Source organism: Apodemus sylvaticus, chromosome 4 (assembly GCF_947179515.1).
Source record: "Apodemus sylvaticus chromosome 4, mApoSyl1.1, whole genome shotgun sequence".
Classification (NCBI taxonomy): Eukaryota; Metazoa; Chordata; class Mammalia; order Rodentia; family Muridae; genus Apodemus; species Apodemus sylvaticus.
This window is the reverse complement of record NC_067475.1, coordinates 34,992,414-35,017,672: the sequence shown is the minus strand read 5'-3', so window position 1 is coordinate 35,017,672 and position 25,259 is coordinate 34,992,414. Positions and strand designations below refer to the sequence as shown.

The following is a 25,259-nucleotide window of genomic DNA, read 5'->3' as shown; positions in this document are numbered from 1 at the left end:
CACGCCTGTGAGGCAGACAGTTTCCAGCTGAGCTGGTTCTCTAGCACTTGAATTGCTCAACAGTTTTTTTTCCTTTATCTTTAACATTTGATGTAGTAATGGGCACCTGGATTTTCACACTTGTTTCTGTTTTCAATCTGTAATTGAATCCAGCACTGCATGTAACAGTTGGGAACTCCACTCTTCCACTGATGGAGGTGGAATCTAAAGTTAAAAATAGTGTGAAGTTGTTCTGACGTCAGATGATGAAAGTTGAGGAGACTGTTAGTCTTTGGACTGTTTTCAGAGAGCTATGTGAATAAGAAGTAATATGTCACCTGTAGCTGTTTTTCCTTCCCACTGATGATGTGGCGGTTTAAAACTATTTTTGATGTTCAGTTAACTTAAAGACTTTTACTTGCCCCCTTTTCCTTTACCTTTTGATACTACCCAGCCATAAAATTGTTGTTGTTGTTGTTTTTTCCCATATTTTTATAGTGGGGTTAAACTTAGGGCCTCACGATGCTAAGCCTGCAGTTTGTCTATCATTGAGCTACAGCTCTTCACTGGTGCTGTTATTGTGATGATACCTGTGCTATTATTTTGATAAAGAATGTCTTTATTTTTATATGGCCTGTAAACTATATGATATTAAGTATGTGTCAACGGCACTGATGTCTTCCTTACTTTTGGAAATAAGGTCCTATATACTCATCAAAAGATGAAGAAGTCCAAAGTATGGCAAGATGGAGTTCTGAAGATCACTCACTTGGGCAACAAGGTAAGTGCCAAGGAGTTGGCTCCAGCCTGTGACAGCTGTGTTCTTGACTTTTGATTGCGCATTAGGAAAACTCTGTTGATAGATGACAAGAAGTCAGTTATGGCCACAAATAACCATGATAGGAAAAAGACATTTTCATATCGGTTTTGTTGTACATTATGAAAGTTCAGTAAGTAAACATTATTTAATTTGTTTGATTGTTAATACAATGAGCTGGTCATGATGCTTTCAGCATGTCAGTTTCCTTTGCATAACTCTCCTACAAGTTAAGTGTTTTTGTCTTTATTTTACTGATGATGAAATTGAGGGTACAGATGAAATATCTTACCAGGAGTCCCAGATGAAAATGCAGGAGTCGTTCAACTTAGACAAGACTCCGGGACCCATTTTCTAGCTAAGGTTTTTGTTTTGAGACATGATGTAGCTTTGACTGTCCTGGAACTGCGTAGACCAGGTTGACCTCAAACTCAGAGATCCCCTTGCTTCTGTCTCCTGAGTGCTGGAATTAAAGGCATGTGACGCAACCACCTCACTAACTAAATCTTTTTTTTTAATGACTTATTTATTTATTTATTTATTTATTTATTATGTATACTATGTTGTGTCTGCATGTAGGCTTGGACACCAGGAGAGGGCATCGGATCCCATTGCTGATGGTTGTGAGCCACCATGCGGGTGCTGGGAGTTGAACTCAGGACCTGTGGAAGAGCAGCCAGCTCTTAACATCCGAACCATCTCTCCAGCCCACTAGATCTTTTTTTTAATATTAACTATTACAGAAACGTGGTTGTAAGCTGATGATATCATGGGCATACTAATGACAGTCATGGCCTTCAGATCAAATACATGCTCCTAAGTGAACGTATTAAGGCTCTTCACACTGTCTTTATTCTGCTTCTCTGTCATTGGAAAGCAGTGGAAAGAAGTTCTCCACCTTCCTAATGCTGTGACCCTTTAATTCAGTGCCTCATGTTGTGTGACCACAACCCTAAAGTTATTTTTGTTGCTACTTTATACTATAATTTGCTACTGTTATGATAGAGATAGAAGAGATAGAGATAGAAGATATCTGGTGGAGATAGAAGTTTGCCAGTGGGGTCATGACCCACAGGCTGAGAACCACTATTATAAATCTATCACTGGGCTGGTGAGATGGCTCAGAGCACTGACTGCTCTTCCGAAGGTTCTGAGTTCAAATCCCAGCAACTACATGGTGGCTCACAACCATCCATAATGAGATCTGACGCCCTCTTCTCATGTGTCTAAAGACAGCTACAGTGTACTTACATATAATAACAAATAAATCTTAAAAAAAAAAAATAAGGCCTGGCAATGGTGGTGCACGCTTTCAATCCCAGCATTTGGGAGGCAGAGGCAGGTGGATTTCTGAGTTCGAGGCCAGCCTAGTCTACAGAGTGAGTTCCAGGACAGCCAGGACTACACAGAGAAACCCTGTCTTGAAAAACAATACATAAATCAACCAATCAATCAATTAATCAGTCAACCTATCAATTACTGAAGGAGGCTTTTAGTAGGGAAGAGGGCAACAGATTGCTTTATAGATGGTCATGAACCACCATGTGTGTGCTAGGAATTGAAATCAGGACCTCTGGAAGAGCAGTCAGTGCTTTTAACCTCAGATCCGTCTCACAGCCCTATTTATGTTATTTTCAAAGACTATTTAATTTGTTAAAATAAAAACTAGTTTTGCCTTAGGCCTGCAAGTTCAATTTATGTAAGCCTATTACATTTACTTATTTATTTGTTTAATTATTTGTTTCTCAAATTTTTAAAATTTATTTATTTATTTATTTATTTATATGAGTACACTGTAATTGTCTTCAGACACATCAGAAGAGGGCATCAGATCCTATTACAGATGGTTGTGAGCTACCGTATGATTGTTTACTGGGAACTGAACTCAGGACCTCTGGAAGAGCAGTTAATGCTCTTAACTGCTACACTATCTCTTTTTTTTTTTTCTTTAAATTTATAAAGAAGACATTGGCTTCCCTGGAATTGGAGTTACTGGCAATTGTGTCACCTGAGATGGGTGCTGGGAACAGAGCTCACGTCTTCTGGAAGCATTTTCTGTTTTTTAATTGTATGTATTTAATCTATGAGTGCTCTGCTGCATATACATCCACAGGCCAGAAGAGGGTGTCAGATCTCCTTATGGATGGCTGTGAGCCACCATGTGGGTGCTGGGAAATGAACTCAAGACCTCTGCAAGAGGAGCCAGTGCTCTTAGTTTCTGAGCCATCCTCCCCAGCCCCAGAGGCATACTTCTTAACCTCTCATCTCTCCTGCCCATCTTACTTCTTATTGGCCTCATGCAATGCAGTCCAGTTTTGTTTCCTTCCCAATTCCAATCAAGAATCTTCCTGGTAGGAATCAAAATTTTTTTTTGTTGTTGTTGTTTGTGAGACAGGGTTTCTCTGTGTAGCCCTGGCTGTCCTGGAACTTAGTCTGTAGACCAGGCTGGCCTCAAACTCAGAAATCTGCCTGCCTCTGCCTCCCAAGTGCTGGGATTATAGGTGTGCACCACCACTGCCTGGCCAAGTTTATTTCTGTCTCCTTTTTAAGGGTGTATTGTGTGGATGGACAGGTGTAGAAGCTAGCAGTCCCCATTGTATGTCTTCTATCCTCCTAATTTTCTTGAGACTGGGTTTTTCACCAAGTCCCAGAGCTCACCAATTTGCTGGACTGGCCTTTCCTAGCTCTGTCTCCCTCACTTCCTACTGTCTGCTGTCATAGAAGCTCCTACCAAGCTTTGCCATCGAGGCTGGGAGCTGACTCCAGGTGCTTGTCCTTAGATGCTTTACTAACAGCTGTCCCCCTAGCACCCGAGTCCTTGCATTTCTCACTGTACCTCAGCTCTCATGCTCAGTGGATGCAGGAACATTTGAAGTAGATGTACTTTCAAAAGCATGTTACAGAATGTAAATAATACTTTTATTACATGATATACTTATATGACAAATTTAATTTCCTATTGAAGATTTCAAGAAATTAAAAAATATTTTTTAAACTTTTATCTTGTTTTCTAATAGGCAATTTTATATGATGACAAAGGAGCGTGTTTGGAAAGTCTGTTCCTTAAGTGCCTTGAGGTATTTTAATGTTTTCATCTACTTTCCTTGAAATTTAAATATTTACAGAGATACTTCCATATGAATGTTTTTAATAGTGTAGTCATAGTACTGATGCTGACAGTTATCACTGGTATTTTGTTTATTTATTATAGCTGTACCGTATGCTATCAGCCTTTAGTTATATTTCATTTTAATTTTTATGACAATGCTATGATGTTTTTGCATCAGGAGTGCAGCACAGTAAGGTTTAGTGCATGTTTTGCTCATAGCATGGTGGCTGCAGTTCATATCAAACCAAGGATGTGACTCTAGAATTGGCTTCTATTAGGCGAGACTTTTTTGGGCTAGGGATGGAACCCAAGGCTTCATTCATGTGAGGCGTATGCCCTACTGCTGAGCTCTGTCTGTCTTCAGCCTTCATACAGTGGTCTGATAGTCTTTGTGGAATTATTCCCATTTAAGTATTTCCTCAAATACATTTTCTGTGTTTTTCTTGTGTTTAAGAAGGAAACAAGTTGAAGGCATTAGAACTTCTCTGGCTCCTTTCAGACCCTGAAACACCTCCTGTGCAGCCCATGACCTGTGTCCATGCTTCAGCTAGAAACAGATCAGTCTTGTCCTGAAAACTAGAGACTATCTAATAACAGCATGTGCTAAAATCTATGCCAGTGCTGTCACTATGTGGGTACTTAGCTGTGGAATGGTGTCTTTTTTTTTTTTTTTTTTGGATTTGGTTTTTTTGAGACAGGGTTTCTCTGTATAGCCCTGGCTGTCCTGGAGCTCACTCTGTAGACCAGGCTGGCCTCGAACTCAGAAATCCATCTGCCTCTGCCTCCCAGAGTGCTGGGATTACAGGCATGCGCCACCACCACCCGGCTGAATGGTGTCTTGTTAATAGTGGCTGTTCTCTTAGATAAATGACTAAACGATGCTCTGTTTTGCAGGAAATGTGATTATATGTATGTAACTGAACTTAATACTTGAGATAATTATAAAGTTCTAATTTATATATATTTATAAAAATACAGAGTTGATAACTAATGGCTTTGACTTTTAAAAATGGCATTAGTCGTATGGATTCTAAGTGAAAGGGAGCTTTCTGCTTGTCTTTGTGATCTTAACCTGTGTCAGAGGGCCTGAGGAGCACTACAGTGGTACTGCCAAATTAGCAAGTTAGTGAAGTTTTGTTGTATTATTTCCTTTTATATATATGTTTTTGATTGTTAACTAGTGCATAATAATGAATAGTTGAAGGATTTGCTGATTGAGTACTTTAGCAACTTAGTTGAATGTTTACTGCACCTTATTCATTGCTTGTGAGTTTGCTAGTATATATTAAATTATCCAATTATGCAATTTGGATGTTTATTTTTTTAAATGTAGGTGAAACCCGGAGATGACTTGGAAAGTGAGCGGTATTTAATCACAGTTGAGGAGGCTAAGGCTGCTGGAAGCAGAGCCGTTGAACCCAAGGGCTCTGGAGAAGCTCTGGAGTCAGGCCCAAGGTCACTGGCGCCCTCCAACCGCTCTCTTGGGTGCCAGCCCTCTGGCTTGAAAAGGAAGGCTACTGTACGTTTCTATGTGGGAACCAATATTTCAGTGTATAGTTATAAAGAACTTATTTTTAAAACTAGTAAATTTTTAATCATAGGCTACTATCGAAATGGTGCTTCATTGTTTACTTAGGTAACACAAAAGTAAATCCAAGTTAAAAAAAGTCTTACTAATATGTTTATATTTTAATATAGCAAATTTTAAATATTTTTTACCTTAGGCAATGCATACATATTCTTTGTTTTTCTTTTTAGCAAATTATTTTCATATTTTCCTTAGAAATAATGGTATAGCTGATGATTGTTTTAATCTGTTTAGGGTTTTCAAATACCATATAAGATGCCAAAGAAAGTGACTGTTTCTGAGAACAGTGAACTGGCTGCCTCTCTCGGTGATGTGAGCCCTGGCCTGCCTGGCCCGAGGCTTCTCCCCTCCTCCAGCACACTTCCTTTGTTTTCCACTGTTGGTCAGAAAGATATAACTCCTATGTCAGCGGATAATGAGAGTGCCATCACATTCAGAAACACAGAGAGAAGTGACACGCCTCTATCATTTCTTTCTTCATACTTCAAGACTAACACAGACGCACGAGGTAAAGAGGACGAGCTTTGCTTTCCTGTCAGTTCTGAAACCAAACATTCAGACTCTTCACTGGCCAGTGAGCCCTTGAGAAGAAATGGTTTTGACTCTTCCTGTCCTGGAGTGTCACAAAACGTCAGAAGCAAAGCCCAGATATTAGCTCTACTGAAGTCCAGCTCAGCTAACAGGAAGGATCTGCATGGTGAGATTACAGGACACGTTCCTAAGACAGAACCAAAGGGGTGTGTGAAGGTTACTTCTAAGCCAAAGGAAGACTATGGAGAAACACAGAGCATAGGGAATTTCCGCTCTGAGCAGCAGTCAGAAAATCCTACAAGAACCACAAGCCGGTGGGCCAGGTATTTACCTTCCCAGAGATCGCCTCCCTGTACTGCTAGAGACGAGAATGATACAGAGGACAAACCGGAAGGCCAAGAAGATGTGAACATTTTTAACTTGTCTGAACTTTTGGTACAAAAAAAGTCAGAACTCTTTGAAACATGTACTGAAAAGGGAGAATTATACAGTGAGGACAAGCCAGTTGATAATAATTGTCAATATTGGAATCGGGAAGAAAACTTAGCACCTTCATTCTGTAAGAACAGCAGTGTACTGGTTAGCTGCAGCAGTAAAGAGAATGTCAATTTATTATCAGAATCTGACATTCAGTACAGTAGCAATGTACCTTTTAATCAAAATGAGACGGTGTGTATGCAAGGGGCAGGTACGGATGCAACATTGGAGCAGGAGCATAGACCACCGTCACCATTCCCAGAAATAGAACATAAACAAATTGAAGTTGAATTTTCTCTAAGTCCCAACTCTAGAATCTCTGATGACATTGTAGACATGGTTTCTAATAGCAACGCTGATAGAGAAAATCTGAATACTGTTCAGAAAGCTGCTCAACCCTTTTTGGAAGTTTCTTTTAATCTGAGCAACTTTGAGACCAGTGACACTGATGAGGCGTCCCAAGAAGACAGCAGACTTTCCCAGGATTCAGAGAAGTGGGAGAGGGAAGTTGTGCTTACAGATGGTTCATATGTCCAGAAGAGCAGTGGGGATACAGGCCACCAAGAAATGGCAGGAAAACACTTGCCACTCCTGCTGTCTGCTGATGGCAATCCCGAAGAGGCCCTTCCTGCTGATGAGACTCTGTTGTCAGAGTTCTGTGATAGGACCTGTGTGGGTTTTCATTCAGGTCCTCAGGAAGATGCAAACACTGGCAAAGCACTAGAGGGACAGTGTCACAGTGACACAGGGAGCAGTTTGGACTCGTCACTAGAGTGGAATGAGGATGTACCAGGGGACAGCAAAGAAGATGCTAGTAAATCTATCCAAGGAAATGCAGTTAATTATGGTATTGTTTCACCTTCAAATAAACCAGGAGGTATAAATAGAAGCTTACATATTCCTTATCTTTTAAACACAGTCACTAACCCATCTCCTGAAAACAGTGACCTGTCCTCAGAAGGTACCCAGCCTTTTATTTTGCAAAGTCACATAGACAGAAATAATGAGCAGGTCTTACCACCAGTCTCTAGCAGTGACATTAGTGTTCAGCTGTTGAGTAACACTCAGGATCACTTTCAGTGTCATGAAGAATCCAGCACTCAAGTTTCTAATCCTTTATTTTATCCTGTGGGAATAGAACATCCTATTCACAGAGACAGCAAAGCATATATTTCTAAGTCTAAAGAATTAGAAAGGATTAGAAGTTTGCCGAGTGATCATTTTGAAGTGGAAACTACACAGAGAAACCAACAATCCTGGGCTACTTCTAAAAATTCTTCAGAACTTTCTGAAGTAATAAATAACATATCCCTTTTAAACTCACAGTCTGAGTACAGCACAGCTTTAGGAAACTTGGCAATGCTGAAGAAAAAGCATGCCTTTCTACGTGAAGGTCGGCACAATCCAGATGTCAGTCCTACAGGTTAGAGTCACTTGTCTTTTTTGGGGGGGGTGGGGGTTGGTCCCTTTGCAGCTCAAAGGAAGGGAAGATTCTTGCTGTTTGCTGTATTAGAGATTACATATATGGTGGCTCATGCCTGTAATCTCAGTACTTGGGAAGTAGAGACAGTATTAGGAGAATTCAAAATTATCTGCAACTGTCTCCTGAGTTTGAGACCAATCCCTTAAGAAATGAGGCTGGAGGTTACAGTATAATCCATGTATTTGGTAATGACAACTCTAATAGAGGATTATATAGTGAAGACTAAGTCATTGTACCATTTCCTTAGTCTAGTTAACATTAACCAGTCTCTATGGCATCTTTCTTGAAATGCCCTGTGCAGTTGCAGAGCACACATTGACAGATATAAGCAAGGATATGTTTAGGTTAAGCATACTAATCCAAAACTGTAGTGCTTTTCCTTTACATGACTACATCCCCATCCCAAAAAAGTGCAGTACAAGAGTGCCCTCTGCTCCATTCTGTAATGCTTCTTTATTCTCCCAGTGTGAATGGGCCCTGACTCTAAATATCAGTGTATTTTACTCCCGAAATCCCACAGTGCAAAACAGATCACTGCTAAATCACAATGATGTTACTGCCTGCCAAAATCAATCAAGTTTGTAAAGTTCACAAGTTCTTCCTGAGTCACTTTAGTAAAGATGGTTGAGCCTCTCTTAGATTTTATAGTTCTGCCGTTTTCATTATTTCATGCACTCTTCATCGGTTTCTGCTTTTAAAATGAGTGTTGGTCTTCTTAGTCTTGACTTAAAAATATTTTCATATGTATTGGCAGTATTAACCCTTTATGATATCTGTTGCATATGTGTGTTTGTTTTTCAACACAGGGTTTTTCTGTGTAGCCTGGGCTTGTTTTAGAACTTGTTCTGTAGACCAGGCTGGCTTCAAATCTGACTGCCTCTGCCTCCTAAGAACTTGGATTAAAGGTGTGTGCCATATCCTGGAGAATTGGCTCAGTGGTTAAAAGCATTTGTTATTGCAAAAGACCTAGTTTCATTCAATTTCTAGCACACATAGAGGCTTACCACCTCCTCTAGCACTGCACGTCTCGTGCACAGACACACAAGACAGTATTCATATACATGAAATAATAAAGAAGTCGTGCACCCCACCTGGTTTATGTGTGTGTATTTTAAGACAGCCTCTTGCTTTATGCCCTTGCTGTATGGCTCCGACTGATCTGTAATTTTTGAAGGTAAATAAACAACATTATGATACTCATTGTTAGAATTACATTCTTACTTGATCATCTAAGTCATTTTTGCTAAAAGTATGAGTAGATACTCTAAAATTCTTTGAAATGTAGTTAAGTTTGATAGTAATTTCTTTTTTATGATATATTATTTAATATATATTAAATAATATATATTATTGTATGTACACTTGTGTTCCAGAAGAAGGCATCAGATCTCATTATGAATTGTGAGCTGCTATGTAGTTGCTGGAAGAGCAGTCAGTGCTCTTAACTGCTGAGCCATCTCTCCAGCCCAGTAGTTTATTTTCTAACAAAAAATGAAATGAAAATCTTAATAATAAAAATGAATGGACTTAACTAGTTTATAAACCAAAATAAGAATATAGCAAGCATTATTATATGATGATTTGGGAAATACAGCATTTTATTTTGAGGAAATGATCTCTCATTAAATTGGAAGAAAAGATTACAGTTGCTTCACAATGCTGAGGTCATTATGCTCTGTGATGAGCTTAAACACCAACTATAGAATCATTGGTCACATGAGACATGCAAGGCTGTCTTCTTGAACATCTCTGGACAGAACATTTTCATCTACTCAGCAACACATAATTATGTCTTTAAGACATAATGTATTTCATCACCTGATACCTCTTCCTATTATACTCTGAATTTATATGGTGTAATTGTGTGGTTGTCTTCTTAGCCTCCCTTTTCACTGCTATGTCCCCAGTGCTTAATTCCAATACTCTGGGTAGCAGATCTCTGGTCTGCATAGTGTGTTGCAGGTCAGATGAATTTAAGATAGGTTTGAATAGGTTTGGCTCCTTACATTCCTTACCCCCGTGGTTATGTATAGCAATAGTGTAATAGTTTTATTAGCTTTCTTGTTCTCAACAATTGGGCAGTACTGCATTTTTATCATTTGTATTATAGACGATTATTAATTTAGAATATATTACTTTTTAAAAATAGGTAGCTAAAAAATGCAAAAACATATCCCCATTAAGATCAGTAAGGGAGCCAGGCAGTGGTGGCGTACGACTTTAATCCCAGCACTTGGGAGGCAGAGGCAGGCGGATTTCTGAGTTCAAGGCCAGCCTGGTCTACAGGAGTGAGTTCCAGGACAGCTAGGGCTACACAGAGAAACCCTGTCTTGAAAAACCAAAACTTAAAAAAAAAATAAATAAAGATCAGTAAGGGAACTGGAGATATGGCTCAGCAGTTAAGAACTTACTGCTTATGCAGAGGATCCAGATTTGGGTCTAAGCCTCCCCTTCTGGCCTCTGTAGGCACCCAACATGCACATAGTGCATGGATGTATGTGTAGACAAATATTCGTGCAAAAATAAAGAAATCTGTTTGTCTGATGTGTCTACTTAAAATAGGGCCTCTCCATGTAGCCTTGGCTGTCCTGGAACTCACTGTAAACTAGGCTGGCCTTGAATCTACACTCTATCTACCTCTGCTTTCTGAGTACTGGGATTAAAGGTATGTACCCACGTATGGTCTTAATTTTTTTTTTTAAGTAATCAGTAATATTTTCATTCTAAATATATTGAATTTTTGCTTTGAGGATGTACCAACTAATTCTTTTAAAGTAATCAGTAATGTTTTCATTCTAAATATATTGAATTTTTGTTTTAAGAATGTACCAACCTATACAGAATAGTGCACTGAATCTTTACTCATACTACAAATTAAATGATTATGGAGACATTATTTTTTAAAGTATATTACTTCAGTTTTAGCTGGAAATGCATTTTTGCAAAATGCTGTGATGCATATGATAAATAAGGCTGTTTTAATTCCTTCCTGCAGCCAGGAAACCATCTGCCACAGGAGTTTCACATGCTCTGCTGGAGCGTCCTCATGAGCATCAGGTACAAATCTATTTCTAACTACTGCGTTTTTGTTGTGTAGAAGACAGTGGTAGTTTCATATGCAGATAGCATAGACTTTGATTGTACGTCCTCTTCTGCCCCCATTCTGGTATTTATTCATTTAAGCATCATTCATGCCACATAGTTGATAAGAATTGTCTTAGGTAGGGTTACTATTGCTATGATGAAACACCATGACCAAAACCAACTTGGGGGTGAAAGTGGCTATTTCAGCTTACAGGTGACAGTCCATTACTGGGGAAGTCAAGGCAGGAACTCAGATCGGGCCATAGGGCAGGAATCTAGAGGCAGGAACATGCAGCGGCCATGGAGGGAGGAGGAGTCCTGCTTACCGGCTCACTCAGTCTGCTTTCTTACAGAACTCAGGACTGCCAGACCAGGGTGCTACCACCCACAGTCCTCCCCCATCAATCACTAATTAAGAAGATGCCTTTCAGCCAGATGTGGTTTTTTTTCTTCCACTTCCACATCATAGTCAATCATTGAAGGAAGTCAGGATAAAAATGGGAACAGGGCAGGAACCTGGAACCTGGAGTAGAGACCATGGAGGAGTGCTGCTGACTGGCTTGCTCCTCATGGCATGCTCAGCATGGTTGGTTTTGTTTTGGGGTGGTTTCTCTCTCTCTCTCTCTTTCTCTCTCTCTCTCTCTCTCTCTCTCTCTCTCTCTCTCTCTCTCTCTCTCTCTCTCTCTCTCTCTCTCTCTCTCTCTCTCTAGACAGGGATTTCTTTGAGTAGCCTTGGCTTTCCTGGAACTTACACTGTAGACCAGGCTAGCCTCAGACTCAAACTTCTGCCTCCTGAGTATGTATGCCCCTACCACCAGCTTCAGCCTGCGTTCTTATAGAACCCAAGACCCGCCAGCCCAAGCGTGATACCACCCACAGGAGCTTGGGCCCTCCTTTATCAATTACTAATTAAGAAAATTCCTTTAGATTTTTCTATAGTTGATTTTATAGAGCAGTGGATCTCAACCTTCCTAATGCTGCAAATTTTAATATCATTCCTCATGCTGTGGTGACTTCCAACCTTAAAAGTATTTTTGTTGTTACTTCTTCATTGTAATTCTGCTACTGTAATGAATGATAATGTAAATATCTGTGTCTTAGGTGACCCCTATGAAAGATCATTTAAACCTGAAGGGGTTGTGACCCACAGTTTAAGGACCACTGTTATAGAAGCATTTTTCTCATCTGAGGTTTCCTCCTCTATGATGGCTCCAGTTTGTATCAAGTCGACATAAAAGTATCCAGCATAACTGATTATTTGTCACCTTGATATACAAACATGTCACTGTTAAACTACAACCTTTTCTTTATTGTTCATCCCCAAGATCACATATTAATATAAACATCACAGTATGAAATATTTTTACAAACTTAAAAAGTTCCATAGCCTTTACAAAGTCAAACATTTCAAAAATTGACTTTTTAATTGATTTAATTGTTTATGTATATGAGTATACTGTAAATGTCTTCAGACACAGCAGAAAAGAGCATCAGATTCCATTACAGATGGTTGTGAGCCACCATGTGGTTGCTGGGAATTGAACTCAGGACCTCTGGAAAGTGCTCTTAACTGCTGAGCTATCTCTCCAGCCCAGAAAGACTTTTAAAGTACAGAATCGCTTTAAAAGTTTAAAATCTTTTAGCTGTGGGTTCCTGTGAAATCAATAAAAGGTTAAAGACTTTCTTCAAGAGGGAAGAACTAGAACACAGTCATAAGCAAAGCAAAACAAAACCCCAACCACGTAAATTACTTAGTGACCAATATCTGGGATTCACTCATGATTTGGATTCCTCCAAGGGGCCTGGGTCACTTCTCAGACTCCTAGAGCCTATTTACATGTGATTAAAGTGGACCAGTAACATGGGAAATAAGATGAAATGGTGACAAATGAGGCATCTCTGGCCGCAAAGCCAGAGAGAGCATAGCAAATGTATGCTCTGTATCCTCACAGCTTCACCACATGTTCTATGCTGCCACTTGTGCACTGTTCTGTTTCTGACTAAATACATAGAAATATTCAAATGGTGCTACCTACTATATGTCAAAAATATAGACAAGGGGCTGAGAGATGGCTCAGCAGTTTAGAGCACTGACTGTTGTGCAGAGGACCTAGGTTTGAGTCTTAGTACCTAAAAGTCACCTGTAATTCTAGTCTCAGGAAATCTGACTGTATTCTGGCTTCCAAGGGTCCTGTACTCATGTAGTACGCAGACATACATGCGGGTGAAACATATACAAAATAAAAACGCTTGAAAAAATTGACAGCATGTTTATGATTGAGTTTGTAAATAATCATTACATTTCTAAAATCCCCACTCTACCACTGCATGGTGGAGCAGAGTGCAGCACGTGTGAAGATGCCCTTCAAAAGAGCAAATGTAGGGAGAATATTTAAAGTCAAGGTTTATTTTTATTGAAATGCATGTTTTTAAATTTAGAAGAATAATTTCAGGCTGGGGTCATGGCTAAGTGACAGAGCACTTTCCTCGAAGGTATAAATAGCTGGTTTCCATTCCCAACCAGACAAAATATTTTTTTCAACTGAAATACGGTATAAAAAGCATTTAGGTTTAATTTTCCTTTCTGATGAGTTTTAGGATCTTTATTCTTGAGTAACAGAAGAATGAGAGTATGAATAGTTGTCTTTTTGTTAATTCATCCATTAGAAGTAAATCCTTTATGGAGATTCCTTTGGCCTTTTAACTATTTTATTTTCCCTTACCTTGGGTGGGCATTGTTACCCTATGTGGAGTAAAAATGTGAAAATCCTCAAGGGGGCAGCAGAGAAAGCCATTTGAAATCTGATAGGAGACCAGGGAGGACATGAGCATTACTGTCACTCTGCGTCATTGTGAGTGAAGTCTGAATGCAGACCTCAAGCAAAGGACCACTCCATTCCTTCTCTTCCTGCTTTTTCATTTTGTGTTCATTGCTTTCTGTGTGACAAGCACTGTATTAAATGGTGGTGATGCTTAGATGAAGTGAAAAGGTCTGTGCACTCAAAGGGCTTACAGTAAATTAGTATACAATAAGGAACATTTCTCTCTATATACATTATGAATATATATCATATACTTATGTTCTTATTTTTAATAATTGTAGCCTGTTGAGTTTCAAGGACATCAGGTGAAAGGATCTGCTACTAGTGGTATAATGGTCAGAGGACACAGCTTACAGCTAGGATGCAGTCAGTTTCCAGATAGCATTGAATATGAAAACTTCCTGACCGATACTTGTGTTTGGACACCAGAGTTGCCTAGCACTTGTGTGCAGACGGACTTCTTTCAGGTAAAAGCCATTTTTATAGTTACATTTCACCAGATCATTTTCTCTTTCTCTTTTTGTTTCTTCTTAGGCTTTTCTACATTTATTTGTTTATTTTGTGTTTCTGTGGTGTGTATGTGTACATACATGCACATGTTTGGCACACATGTAGAGGTCAGAGGTCAATTTTATTTTTTTTTTATTCATGTATTTTATGTTTATGCGTGCCCTGTCTTTATGCACACTAGAAGAGGGAATCAGATCCCATTCTATATGGTTGTGAGTCACCTTGTGGTTGCTGGGAATTGAACTCAGGACCTCTGGAACAATAGGCAGTGCATTTTTTTTTGTTTTTGTTTTTAGAGAGATGGTTTCTCTATGCAGACCAGTCTGTCCTTGAACTCAGAGATCTACCTGCCTCTGCCTCCGTAGTGCTAGGATTAAAAGGTGTGTGCTGTTACCACCCAGCTGTAGCCATCTCTTAACCATCTTTCCAGTCTTCCCAAGTCATTTTCTTTTCCCTTTTTTAAATTAATTAATTAACTTTGTATCCCTACTACAGTTTTCACTCCCTCTTCTCTCTCTCAGTCCTCCTCCTTCATGGGGCGGTCTCCCATGGGTATCAACTAGCCTTGGCATATCAAGTTGCAGTAAGACTAGGTGCATCTTCTATTATTGACATTAGAAGAGACAGCCCAGTAGGGACAAAGAGTCTCAAAGGCAAACAACAGAGCAAAAGACAGTCCCTGCTTCCTCTGTTAGGACTCCCACACGAAGGCCTCTTCATGTGTAACAGACAACTGTTACATAGGTGTAGAGGCCTAGGTCAGTCCCATGCATGCTTCCTGGTTGGTGGGTCACTCTCTGGATCACTGTGAGGCCAGGCTAGTTGATTCTATAGGTTTTCTTGTGGTGTTCTTGACCTCTCTGGCTCCCATAAATCCTCCCCATGATTCTACAGGATTCCCTAGGTTCTGCCTATTGTTTGGCTGTTTGGCTCACATTTCTTCTGCATTGCCAAGTCTATGCTATTTCCCACTCTTCGTAATATTATATTATAAATTATGGTCACCACTGTTTGAATTATTGGAAAAGAAACTTGCTGTGTGTGATGGCTCTCAATTCCAGCACCTGATAAGTTGAAGTAGGAACATATAAGATTGAGGCCTGCTTGGACTATACAGAGAGTTCTAGGCAGTTCAGGAAAAGAGAACAAATGGGGAAGAGATTTGTATTCTCGTGTTCATTGCTGTAGTACTAATGATTGTTCTATGTTAGCTATGATCATAGGGTATAGATTCTGAGTCTGTCACAAAAGACAGAAAATGTCTCTCAATAAATGTGATGTATTGCTAATATATGATGTTCCCTGAACTTTAATGTATGTTCTATATTTAATCAACTTCTAGGATGTAAGAAGCACTATTTTGTTAATAACAGAAAGAAAAACAGTGAATGAAACATTACACAATATTTGTTCAGTTAGACTAGAGAAACATTAAAAATGTTGTGGGGGTTAGAGAGATAGCTCAGCAGTTAAGGTCACTTGCTGGATCTGTTCTCCATAACTTACATGGTGGCTTACTGACATCCAGAACTCTTAGTTTCATTGAATCTGATGCCCTTTTATAATCTCTGTGGGTACCAGGCATGCATGCATGCATGCAGATAAAACACAAAATAAAAGTCTTAAAAAAATTTGAGGCAAATGTAGGTATCATAACATTTTTTTTAAAGATTTATTTGTTTTAATGTTTATGGGTACACTGTAGCTGTCTTCAGACATACCAGAAGAGGGTATCAGATCCCATTACAGATAGTTGTGAGCTGCTATGTGGTTGCTGGGAATTGAACTCAGGACCTCTGGAAAAGCAGTCAGTGCTCTCAACCAATGAGCCATCTCGCCAACCCCAACATTTGTCTTCTTTAAATATATGACCCATAGCACTAATTGCATTTGCAGTGCTTTGAAGCAGTCTGCCCAAGCTGTTTTGTCTTCACTTGAACTTTTCTTAATTTTCTTTCTGGGTACTGGGGACTGAACCTAGGGCCATATAGTACTTAGGCAGGAGCTTGGCTCTGAGCTGTACCCTGTCCCTGTTTAGTTTTATTTGAGACAGGGCTTGCTTCATAAGTTGCATAGCTGGCTTGAACTCATTCTACTTCATGGAGGCCCTCACGTTGTGCTCTATCTTAGCCTCCTGAGTATTGAGATTAGAGACCCATGTTTCCATGCCCAGATATAACCTATTTATTGAAATGTATCTTTATTCTTTTTTATTTAGTGTGTGTGTGTGTGTGTGTGTGTAGTAGTAGTAGTAGTAGTAGTAGTAGTAGTAGTAGTAGTAACCAGGTTTGCCTGGGACTTACATGTAGTCTAAGCCGGCCTGAAACATTTAATAATTCTCTTGCCTCATCTTGCAGACTGCTGGGATTACTGGCATGAATGAGCTAACATGCACAGCTCTAATTTCTAACTGTAATTTAGAAATATTTTATATGTATGTTATTCTTATTGGAATAGGATAATTTTTCACTGTGGTTTTGATTTATGTTTTCTGTTGATAAGTGATGGTGAATCTCATTTTCTATATATGTTAACTATTTGTTATCCAATATACAACATTTGTATATTGTTTGTAGAAGTCTATGTTTAGAGTTTAAGGCTAATCTGGCTAAATAAGTTTTAGGCCAGAGAGAGACATTATCACACACACACACACAAAAGACAAATTGAACTTTGCATAGCAGTGAGCTGTCCTCTGACCTCAACATGGGTGCTCTGGCATGATCACACACACACACACACACACACACACACACACACACACACACCATACATGCAATGTAACTTTTTCTTAATAATCTGGATGGAGTACAGATTCTTGAAGGAAAGAGAGAGGTAGGGAGAAAAGGAATAAAGGAAGGTAAGCAGGCCCATACTATCATTTATTTACCTTTTATGTTGTTCCAGTTGTGGTGTTGAAATTGAACTGTTTGTCACTTTAAAATCCAATTGTTTGGGTGCTGGGCTGTCTAACTTTTATCTTATAAGCTCTTGTCAGATGAATATTTTGCCTGTATTTTTCCTATTCTGTATGTGGTCTCTGTTGATTGTTTCTTTTTCTATGCAGAAAATTGTTTGTTTCTTAGAACACCTTTTACTAATTTTTCTTTTCATTGCCCTTTGCTTTTGTGTCATGTCTTCTCCAAAATGGAGTCAGTTATTACTCAGCCTTCTAATAAGAGGAATATGAAAATATATCCCATTTCATCAGTTACTTAGAGATCATTGGTAGCCTTGGCAAGAGCAGTTGCAATGGAATAGTATGTATAGAAGCCAATTTAGAGGGAATTAAATAATGAATGAGAGGTAGGAAAGTAGATCTAAGGCTAACTCCTAAAAAGTATGTGTTTATTAATTATCTACCCCTCCCCCATGGCAACCCCTGCAGAGGGATGATAATCAACAGGACTTCACACTCACTTGGCAAGTGCTCTACCACTGAGTTGTATTGCCAGGCCGTTAACAGAAACTCTTTTTTCTTTTTCCCACAAACAGACTTTTCACTAGCAACAACCTACTGTCTGTTGTATATCAAAATAGGACTGTGAATAAAAGAGGCAAATTCTTGACCTCACAGAATTTACATGCTAATAACAGAGATGAAAATGCCATGCCAGGACCTAGGGGAAAAGGAATTTGTGACAAGAGACCGTTGGCCAGTTTGTAGAATAGTGAGGAGGAGTGAATCCAAGGGGAGTGACAGAAGTGAGGTCAGAGAGCAGACAAGAGGCAGGCAGGGACATATATGACATCACACAGCTACCATGGGCACTAAGAGATGAGGGCAATTTGAGGGTTTGGATCAGTGATACAGTGCTGGCCAGTGTGGAGAATGTACTAGGAGAGCAGGTGCAATACTTAAGTATTTCTTCTTCCTTAGTTTTTAATTTTATGTGTATGGGCATTTGCCGGCATGTATGTCTGCATCACTTGCATGTCTGGTGTCCAGGGAAGCTAGAAGAGGGCACTGGAGCCCCTGAAACTGGAGGTACAGATGTAAGCTACTGTATCAATGCTAGGAGTTGAAGAACAGACACAGGCACAGCTTTTAGTTGCTAAGCTATCTCCAGCCTCTTGTTTTTTGAATCAGCATCTCTCTGTGTAGCTGTCTGACCTGGTACTCACTGTGCTGACCAGGTTGACCCTGAAGTCACAGGGATCTGCCTACCTCTGTCTCCAGAATGTCGAGATTAAGAGCATGTGACACTATGCCTTACTTCTTTATTGTAGACTTGACAAAGCCTAGAGTCACCTGGGAAGAGGGAACCTCAATTGAGAAATTACTCAGATGAGATTGTTGATTGATGTGGGTGGGGCCATCCCTGGGCAGCCTGACCTAACTGTGTAAGAGCCAGCAAGCCAGTAAGGACTGCTCCTTCGTGGTCCCTGTTCCAGTTCTTAAGTTCCTGACCCAAATTCTATCAGGAATGGACTGTGACCTGGAAGAGTAAGGTGAAATAAGCCATTTCCTCTCCTAAGTTGCTTTTGGTAATGGTGTTTAGCAACAAAAGGCAAATTAGAACAGTATTGAGTGTGACTGTCATTGGGTTTTGATTTTGGGGAAAGCTGCAGCATGACTTGCATGCTGTTCTAGTGAGACTAGCATTGAGTTAATTATATGGTCGTTCAGATCTGAGTAAATGTTAAAAGTTTTGTACTTGGAAGGAATATCTTGTGAAATGTGTTTGTCAACTATGGATAACCCTAAGTCCAAAACATAAGAGAAAACTGGTCAGACAAGTATGCTGGAATATAGTTGGAACAAGTCCATACATGAGATAGGATTTGGATTGAACCCCTTAGAATGGAAATTTACCTTGAGAACTAAGTCCCCGTGATGGAATCAGTCCAAATCAGAATGCTACCCTCTTCACAATAAATCCCAGTCTTTATCTTTTGTACTTAAGAGTATTTTTTTTAGTAAGTTTTTTCCCTTTTCTTCTTTTTTGTGAAAATTTTATAGTTCTTTGCTCCCAATGTGCTTCTGGAGGTTACTAGAATTCAAACTAATAGAAAAAGAAGCTTAAGAACATTTTAGATAGTGATTTTCTTTTTTCTGGACAGGTGATTTCTCCAGAACAAAAGATCTCTGCATTGAGCCCTGCACCTACCTTTCCTTTCAACACAAGAAATGAAGACTCTGTGATTGAGTTCTCTGAGGACTCTCTGAAAACAAGAACTTTCCCTGGTGACCTTCACTTTCTCAGCCATTATCTGTGAGAGTGTACTGGGCTATGAGTGGCAGGGAACCCACTGTCTCTTCCTTGGACATTTTCTGTCATGGATGCTGTTCCACATGTATCTTCCTCTCTAGTCCTTGCTTCCTTCTCCGCTGTCTCTTCATTACCTCTGAAAGTGTCCCTAACTACTGTCCACTGTCATAGTCCTTGCAGCTAAAACGCTGACACCTGGCTCCTCTTTCTATCATTCTTCGGTGAAGAGACTCACAGCAAATGTCCCATCAGCACCCCTTGTTGACCTTAGTGCATCCTCTTCATCTCTGCTGTGGGCTGCTGTCATGTCAGGGACTCCTCAGTGACTGCTTTCCTCCAGCGTTGCTCTCAGGACATTTTGACTTTTCTGCTTCAAAAGTATTTTACTCAATAGAATCTCTTCCCACTACCCTCTGTTTTCTGATAATTTCATTAATGTATTTTTATTCTTAATCTGAAGTTAGGTTTGGTGATTGATGTTTTCTTGGCTGTGAGTGGATGATTAATATAAAAAAAGAAACAATTTAATGTAAATCAGTAGTTGAGCTAGAGATAGCTTCATGATTGTGTCTGGTTGTGGCAAAAAAAGGAAAAAGAGAAGGGCAGGGTAAGAGGAGATGTGAGTGAGGTGGGTATGATTCCAGCACTCAAGAGGCAAGGCAGAAGGATCAGTACTTGAGGGCTAGCTTGAACTACCTAGGGCAAGGCAGAAGGATCAGTACTTGAGGGCTAGCTTGGACTACCTAGGGCAAGGCAGAAGGATCAGTACTTGAGGGCTAGCTTGGACTACCTAGGGCAAGGCAGAAGGATCAGTACTTGAGGGCTAGCTTGGACTACTTAGGGCAAGGGAGGGAAGCGTATAGGAGAGCATCCTCTGAACGCAGTCAAGTGGCAGTGGAGTGGAAGGGGGTTTTCGCAGGGATGAGTCTTAGCTCTGTAATAAGTTTTATTTCTGTCATTGTTTCTTAAATCAGTTTTGGATTATAACTTAACACTTCAACAAAGAATAGTCTTTGACTCACTGCTATCTTCCCAAATGATCATCAAATTTTATGTCCTATGAAATAGACTGTGTCAAATAAGTAAGAATCTATAATATTTTTAAATAAAACTAATAATGTATAATTCCTATGCAGTTTTGCTGATTCATTCATGTATCCAATAAATACTTACTGCTTTTTATTTTTTAGCAACTTCTTTGTATCAAAAGCTGCTGATAGAAGGAATTATAAAACTCATTTAGACAACAGCTCACTATCACATCTATGTGATAATTTTACAATTGAAACTAAAAATCTTTTTGTTGTGAAAGGTATAAGTCATAATTATAATAAAGGTACTTATAATCACATCATATTAAGTGAGCTATGGACTTTGCAGAAAGAATGTGAATAAATAAGAACTCCGAGTTTTCTTTGACTGCCAATTGGTACAAACTGCACTCTGGACCTTTGTTACCTCCTCTGTAAAATGGGGATGATACAGCTCTTCTCGGATTTAAATGCTTTGAAAACTTAGATGTTCTATAAATATAATGAGTAATTAAATTAAAGATTTTTAGCTCAGTAAAAGGAAAAAGAAGGACTTACATTTGTTTGCCTTACAAGAGTTTTCAAATCTATGAATTAAATTTTGAATCTTTAGATTTACTTTGTGAGGGAGCAAAAGACTTACATTATTTTCCATTTTACACAGAAAGTCAGAACCTTCCACTCTTGCCTGTACCCACTGTTTTCTAGAGTCTGGTAATGATTGGTTGAACATTTGTATTAAATCAACATTGTGTTTTCTTTCAGGATTGAAAAACATTGGTTTTCAGGACCATAAGAACCAGAGATTTCCGTTTATAGATGGAGCCTCAGTTCCCTTTGTCACTTTGCCACCTGATGATGGGCCAGCGGTCTTAGATCCGTGTTCATTCATGATTGATGATGACGCACAAGAACCTTCTGGTTCTTCCATGTTGGGCCTGTGTGAAGAATCGGGTCTTTCATTTGACCTTGGGGACCAGGGTGGGACTCCAGGAGATGTTTCACTTCTTCCCAGGAGTTCTACTCAAAGCAAGTGGCTGAAATATCAAAACCCATCCCAGTGCAACTCAGCTGCTCGGAATAAACTTGCCAGTGAAGTGACAGAGGGTCTCTTTGCTGAGGCTGAGGCTGGCTTGTATTTTACCCACACAAGTGAGAGTGAAAGTTCTGTAGACCCCATGCACTTGCAGATGATAAAAGGTGTGCTCTATCAACAACAGCAGGATTTTAGCAGTCAAGATTTGGTTTCCAGAAAGAAAGCTCTTTCTCTGAGTTTAGATCAGATTTCCAAGACTGAGGAACTTCAGACCATGTTAGGAAGCTCTGCTGGTAATAAGTGCAGAGTCAAAGATCTACAGGTGAGGCTTTCTCTGTGCATTTTCACCCTCAGTTACTGAGTGCATTCCAACAGAAGAATATGCAAAGTAGCTTGAGAACAGTTTACTTTGTGGATCGGATAGTTATTTTTTACACCTCTCCCAGTAGTTATGAATATTGAATTGTATATTTGAAAGTCTCTGGTGCAGTACTGGCCATATAAAAGGTATTTAATAAATTTTAGCTCTTATTTCTCTTTCTACCATGACTTCCAGTATTGATCTCACTGTGATTGTTTTTATTCTTGACTAAGGCACATACATCCATTACAAATTTGCTATGAGTCATTATTATACTCATGACAGAAATAGAAATTTAATGCGATCCACTTGTAGCAAAACATATTCAAAATCATATCAAGAGGCTGATGAAAGCTGTTAAAAGTGTCCTGTCACATCATTCAGGCTCTATCTGGTTTCTTATTTTAGATTATAAAACAACTTTCATGGATTCTAAAAATCAAAAGTACAATTAGTATATTTTCAATGTATATGAAAAACAATTTGTTGGTTAAACAGTGATTTTTTTTGAATTATAATAGGCCAAATCATTCTATTTCAGGAGATAAATAATTCTGATCTATGCTTCCCAAATGGGCAGAAAATAATATCAGCTTATCTTCCTCAAAGGCAAGTTCACATTCCCACTGTTTTCCAGTCTCCTGCTCACTATAGGCAGATCTTTACATCTTCCATCATAGGTATGGCTGTTATGTTTTTATTCTGACTGAAATTACTTGGTGTGAGTACTAGAACTACAGAAATGCATAATGCTTTGTGGGTTTTCATAGTAAAGTCATCTCTGGAGATTTGTTTTGCATATCTTTAGTGCCTATCAGTAGCTTTATTCTAATGTCAGATCAAAACTGAGCTTTAAACAAGGGAAATTGCAGTATTTTTTAAATTCTGACTTTTATTTATTGAAATAAAAGCAAATGAGCCCGTTACATTTAAATGGAAACTTTTAAGTATGATAAATAATTAGGTCTGAATGTTTTGAGGTATAAGAACAAAACTTGCCTTTTTAATTGTCATAAGTTGTGGTAGTACTTGCCTGTTATCCTAGCTCATTGGAGGCTGCAGGAAATTGAGAGTTTGAGATATAGTAAACTTGTCTCAAAAACTAAAAATAAGGTAAATAAATAAATGATGTGGTTGTTAAAAGCACAATGTTTATATGTATTGGACTATTACAGTGAGGGGCTACAGAGGTGGCTCAGCTATCAAACGTGCTTTATGCTCTTCCAGAGGATCTGACTTTCATTCCATACACCCACAATCAAATGGTTTATATCCACCAGTGACTCTGACTCCAGGGGAACCGGCACTCTTCTGGCCTCCGTGTGCAGTCATGTGCACAAACCTACACATGGACACACATACATGGACATACTTAAAAATAAAAACCCTTAAAATAAACCATACAGTGAAATTTATTAATACATATAGTTAATATGCAATAATAGTAAAAAATGTGGATGACTTTCAGAGGGAGTATAACAGAGTCTGATAGATAGGGACTTAATACAGCAGTATTTTGCCTTAGAAACATTTGGATGACTGTGAAGCTGGCTTGTTTTGTTTTGTCTTGTTTAGTTCCAATTTGGCAAAATTGAGACAATGTTAAAGTACAAAGGAGAGTTAGGGAGTCGGAGTGCTGGCTCAGTAGCTCAGAGTGCTCATTACCGGTTCACAGGGCCCAGATTCAATCGCTGACACCCACGTGGGTGTTCGCAGCCATCTGCAGCTCTGGCTCCAGGGCATCCAGGGAATGGCTTTTGATCTCAGTGCCACTGCACACATTTGGTGTGCTTACATACATGTAGGCACTCACAAACGTAAAGTAAAATAAATCTTTAAATTAATGGATGTTATAGTATTGTGTTACAGTTGACTGCTAAAAGGCTATTTTCAAATTGACTAGTAAACAACATTTGATACAAATATAAAATAATTTTGTATTTAATTTCAGTTTTTTTTTTTTTTGTTAGAGCATCTGAATATATTGCTGTTTGAATTGGCACAAAGGCTGTACAAAGCACTTTCCAAAGTTGACATATCCTTTTATACATCAGCAAAAGGAGAGACAATGAAAAGTGGAAGAAATAATTCACCATCCTGCCACCATAATCAACCTGCCAAACTTGTCATGGTTAAAAAAGAAGGTCCAAATAAGGTATTGCCTGACACTGACTTATACATAGTTTAGGTACTTGGACACTGAGACATGAGTTTTCTTTGTGGTGTTAATAATCAGTACTTTTTAATGAAATAAATGTGTTCCAGGATACAAAAAATGTGGGTTAAAGTTAGCCTTCAAACTTTTTAGGAACTTACTGCACAGTAGTGGATGGAAACAGATATAGTGAAGAAAATTACATGTATAAGGTATAAAGGATATGTCTAAGCTACAGTGTCAACACCAAGGAGTGGGGTCTTCTGCCTGAGGGTCTAGAAAATGCTGAAATGAGATAGAAGGAAATGAAGGTTGAAAGTTCCTGCACCAGCACTAGACAAGGCCAAGCAGTAGAAAACCATGGTGATCTAGTGTGCATTTCTAGTTTCACTACGAGGGTTAGTAATATGTTGGTAGCTTTGACTCATTTGCACAACTGCTTTTGCCTGTAATAGCAATAAAATAATTTCACTATTTGTATGCACAATTAGTTGACTATATAAATTTGACCTTAAAAAGTCAAAAGCAAGTATTCAGACTTTTGTGAGTTGCCTTGTCAGTTCTGGGAATTGAATCCAGGACCTCTTAATCACTGAGCCATCTTTCTAGCCCCTTAAATACATTTAAAAATAATATTTATTTTTATTTAATGTGTATGTATGAATGTCTACATAGATATGTGTTCACCTCATACATACCTAGAGCCCACAGAAGCCAGGAGAGAGTGCTGGATCCTCTAGAACTAGAATTAGATGATTATGAGCTGTCATGTGTTTGCTGGAAACTAAACCTGGGTCTTCTGCAGGAGCAACAAGTACTTTTAATGTTGAGCCAGCTCCCTAGCTTCTTGAACAAGTTTTGTTCTCAGAATAAATGGAAAAATAATACTTTATAATTTTAATATATGTTTAAATTAATAAGAAAGTTATTTCTTGTTACATTAATAGCTGGCGCCTTTAGAAAATGCTTTACAAGTATAGTGCAGAAAACAGTACACAAATAGAAATAGGTATTTTGTTTTACTAAGTTTTAATATGCATACTACGAAAGCACTTACTACTGA

At 38.9% G+C, this 25,259-nt stretch overlaps 1 protein-coding gene across 6 annotated transcripts in view; it reads left to right on the top strand.

Moving 5' to 3' along the window:
• Zgrf1 (zinc finger GRF-type containing 1) overlaps positions 1–25,259 on the top strand; it is a 62,190-nt gene that overhangs the window by 4,347 nt on the left and 32,584 nt on the right. For 2 of the 6 annotated variants that reach the window (XM_052179280.1, XM_052179281.1), the window contains exons 3-12: positions 680–760; positions 3,814–3,873; positions 5,239–5,424; positions 5,728–7,924; positions 10,980–11,041; positions 14,172–14,357; positions 19,465–19,588; positions 21,410–22,002; positions 22,583–22,721; positions 24,012–24,196. In XM_052179280.1, the coding sequence (XP_052035240.1) occupies positions 680–760; positions 3,814–3,873; positions 5,239–5,424; positions 5,728–7,924; positions 10,980–11,041; positions 14,172–14,357; positions 19,465–19,588; positions 21,410–22,002; positions 22,583–22,721; positions 24,012–24,196 (3,813 nt within the window). The remainder of the gene's footprint in view (positions 1–679; positions 761–3,813; positions 3,874–5,238; positions 5,425–5,727; positions 7,925–10,979; positions 11,042–14,171; positions 14,358–19,464; positions 19,589–21,409; positions 22,003–22,582; positions 22,722–24,011; positions 24,197–25,259) is intronic. The other 4 variants (XM_052179285.1, XM_052179282.1, XM_052179284.1 and 1 more) reach the window with 4 other exon arrangements.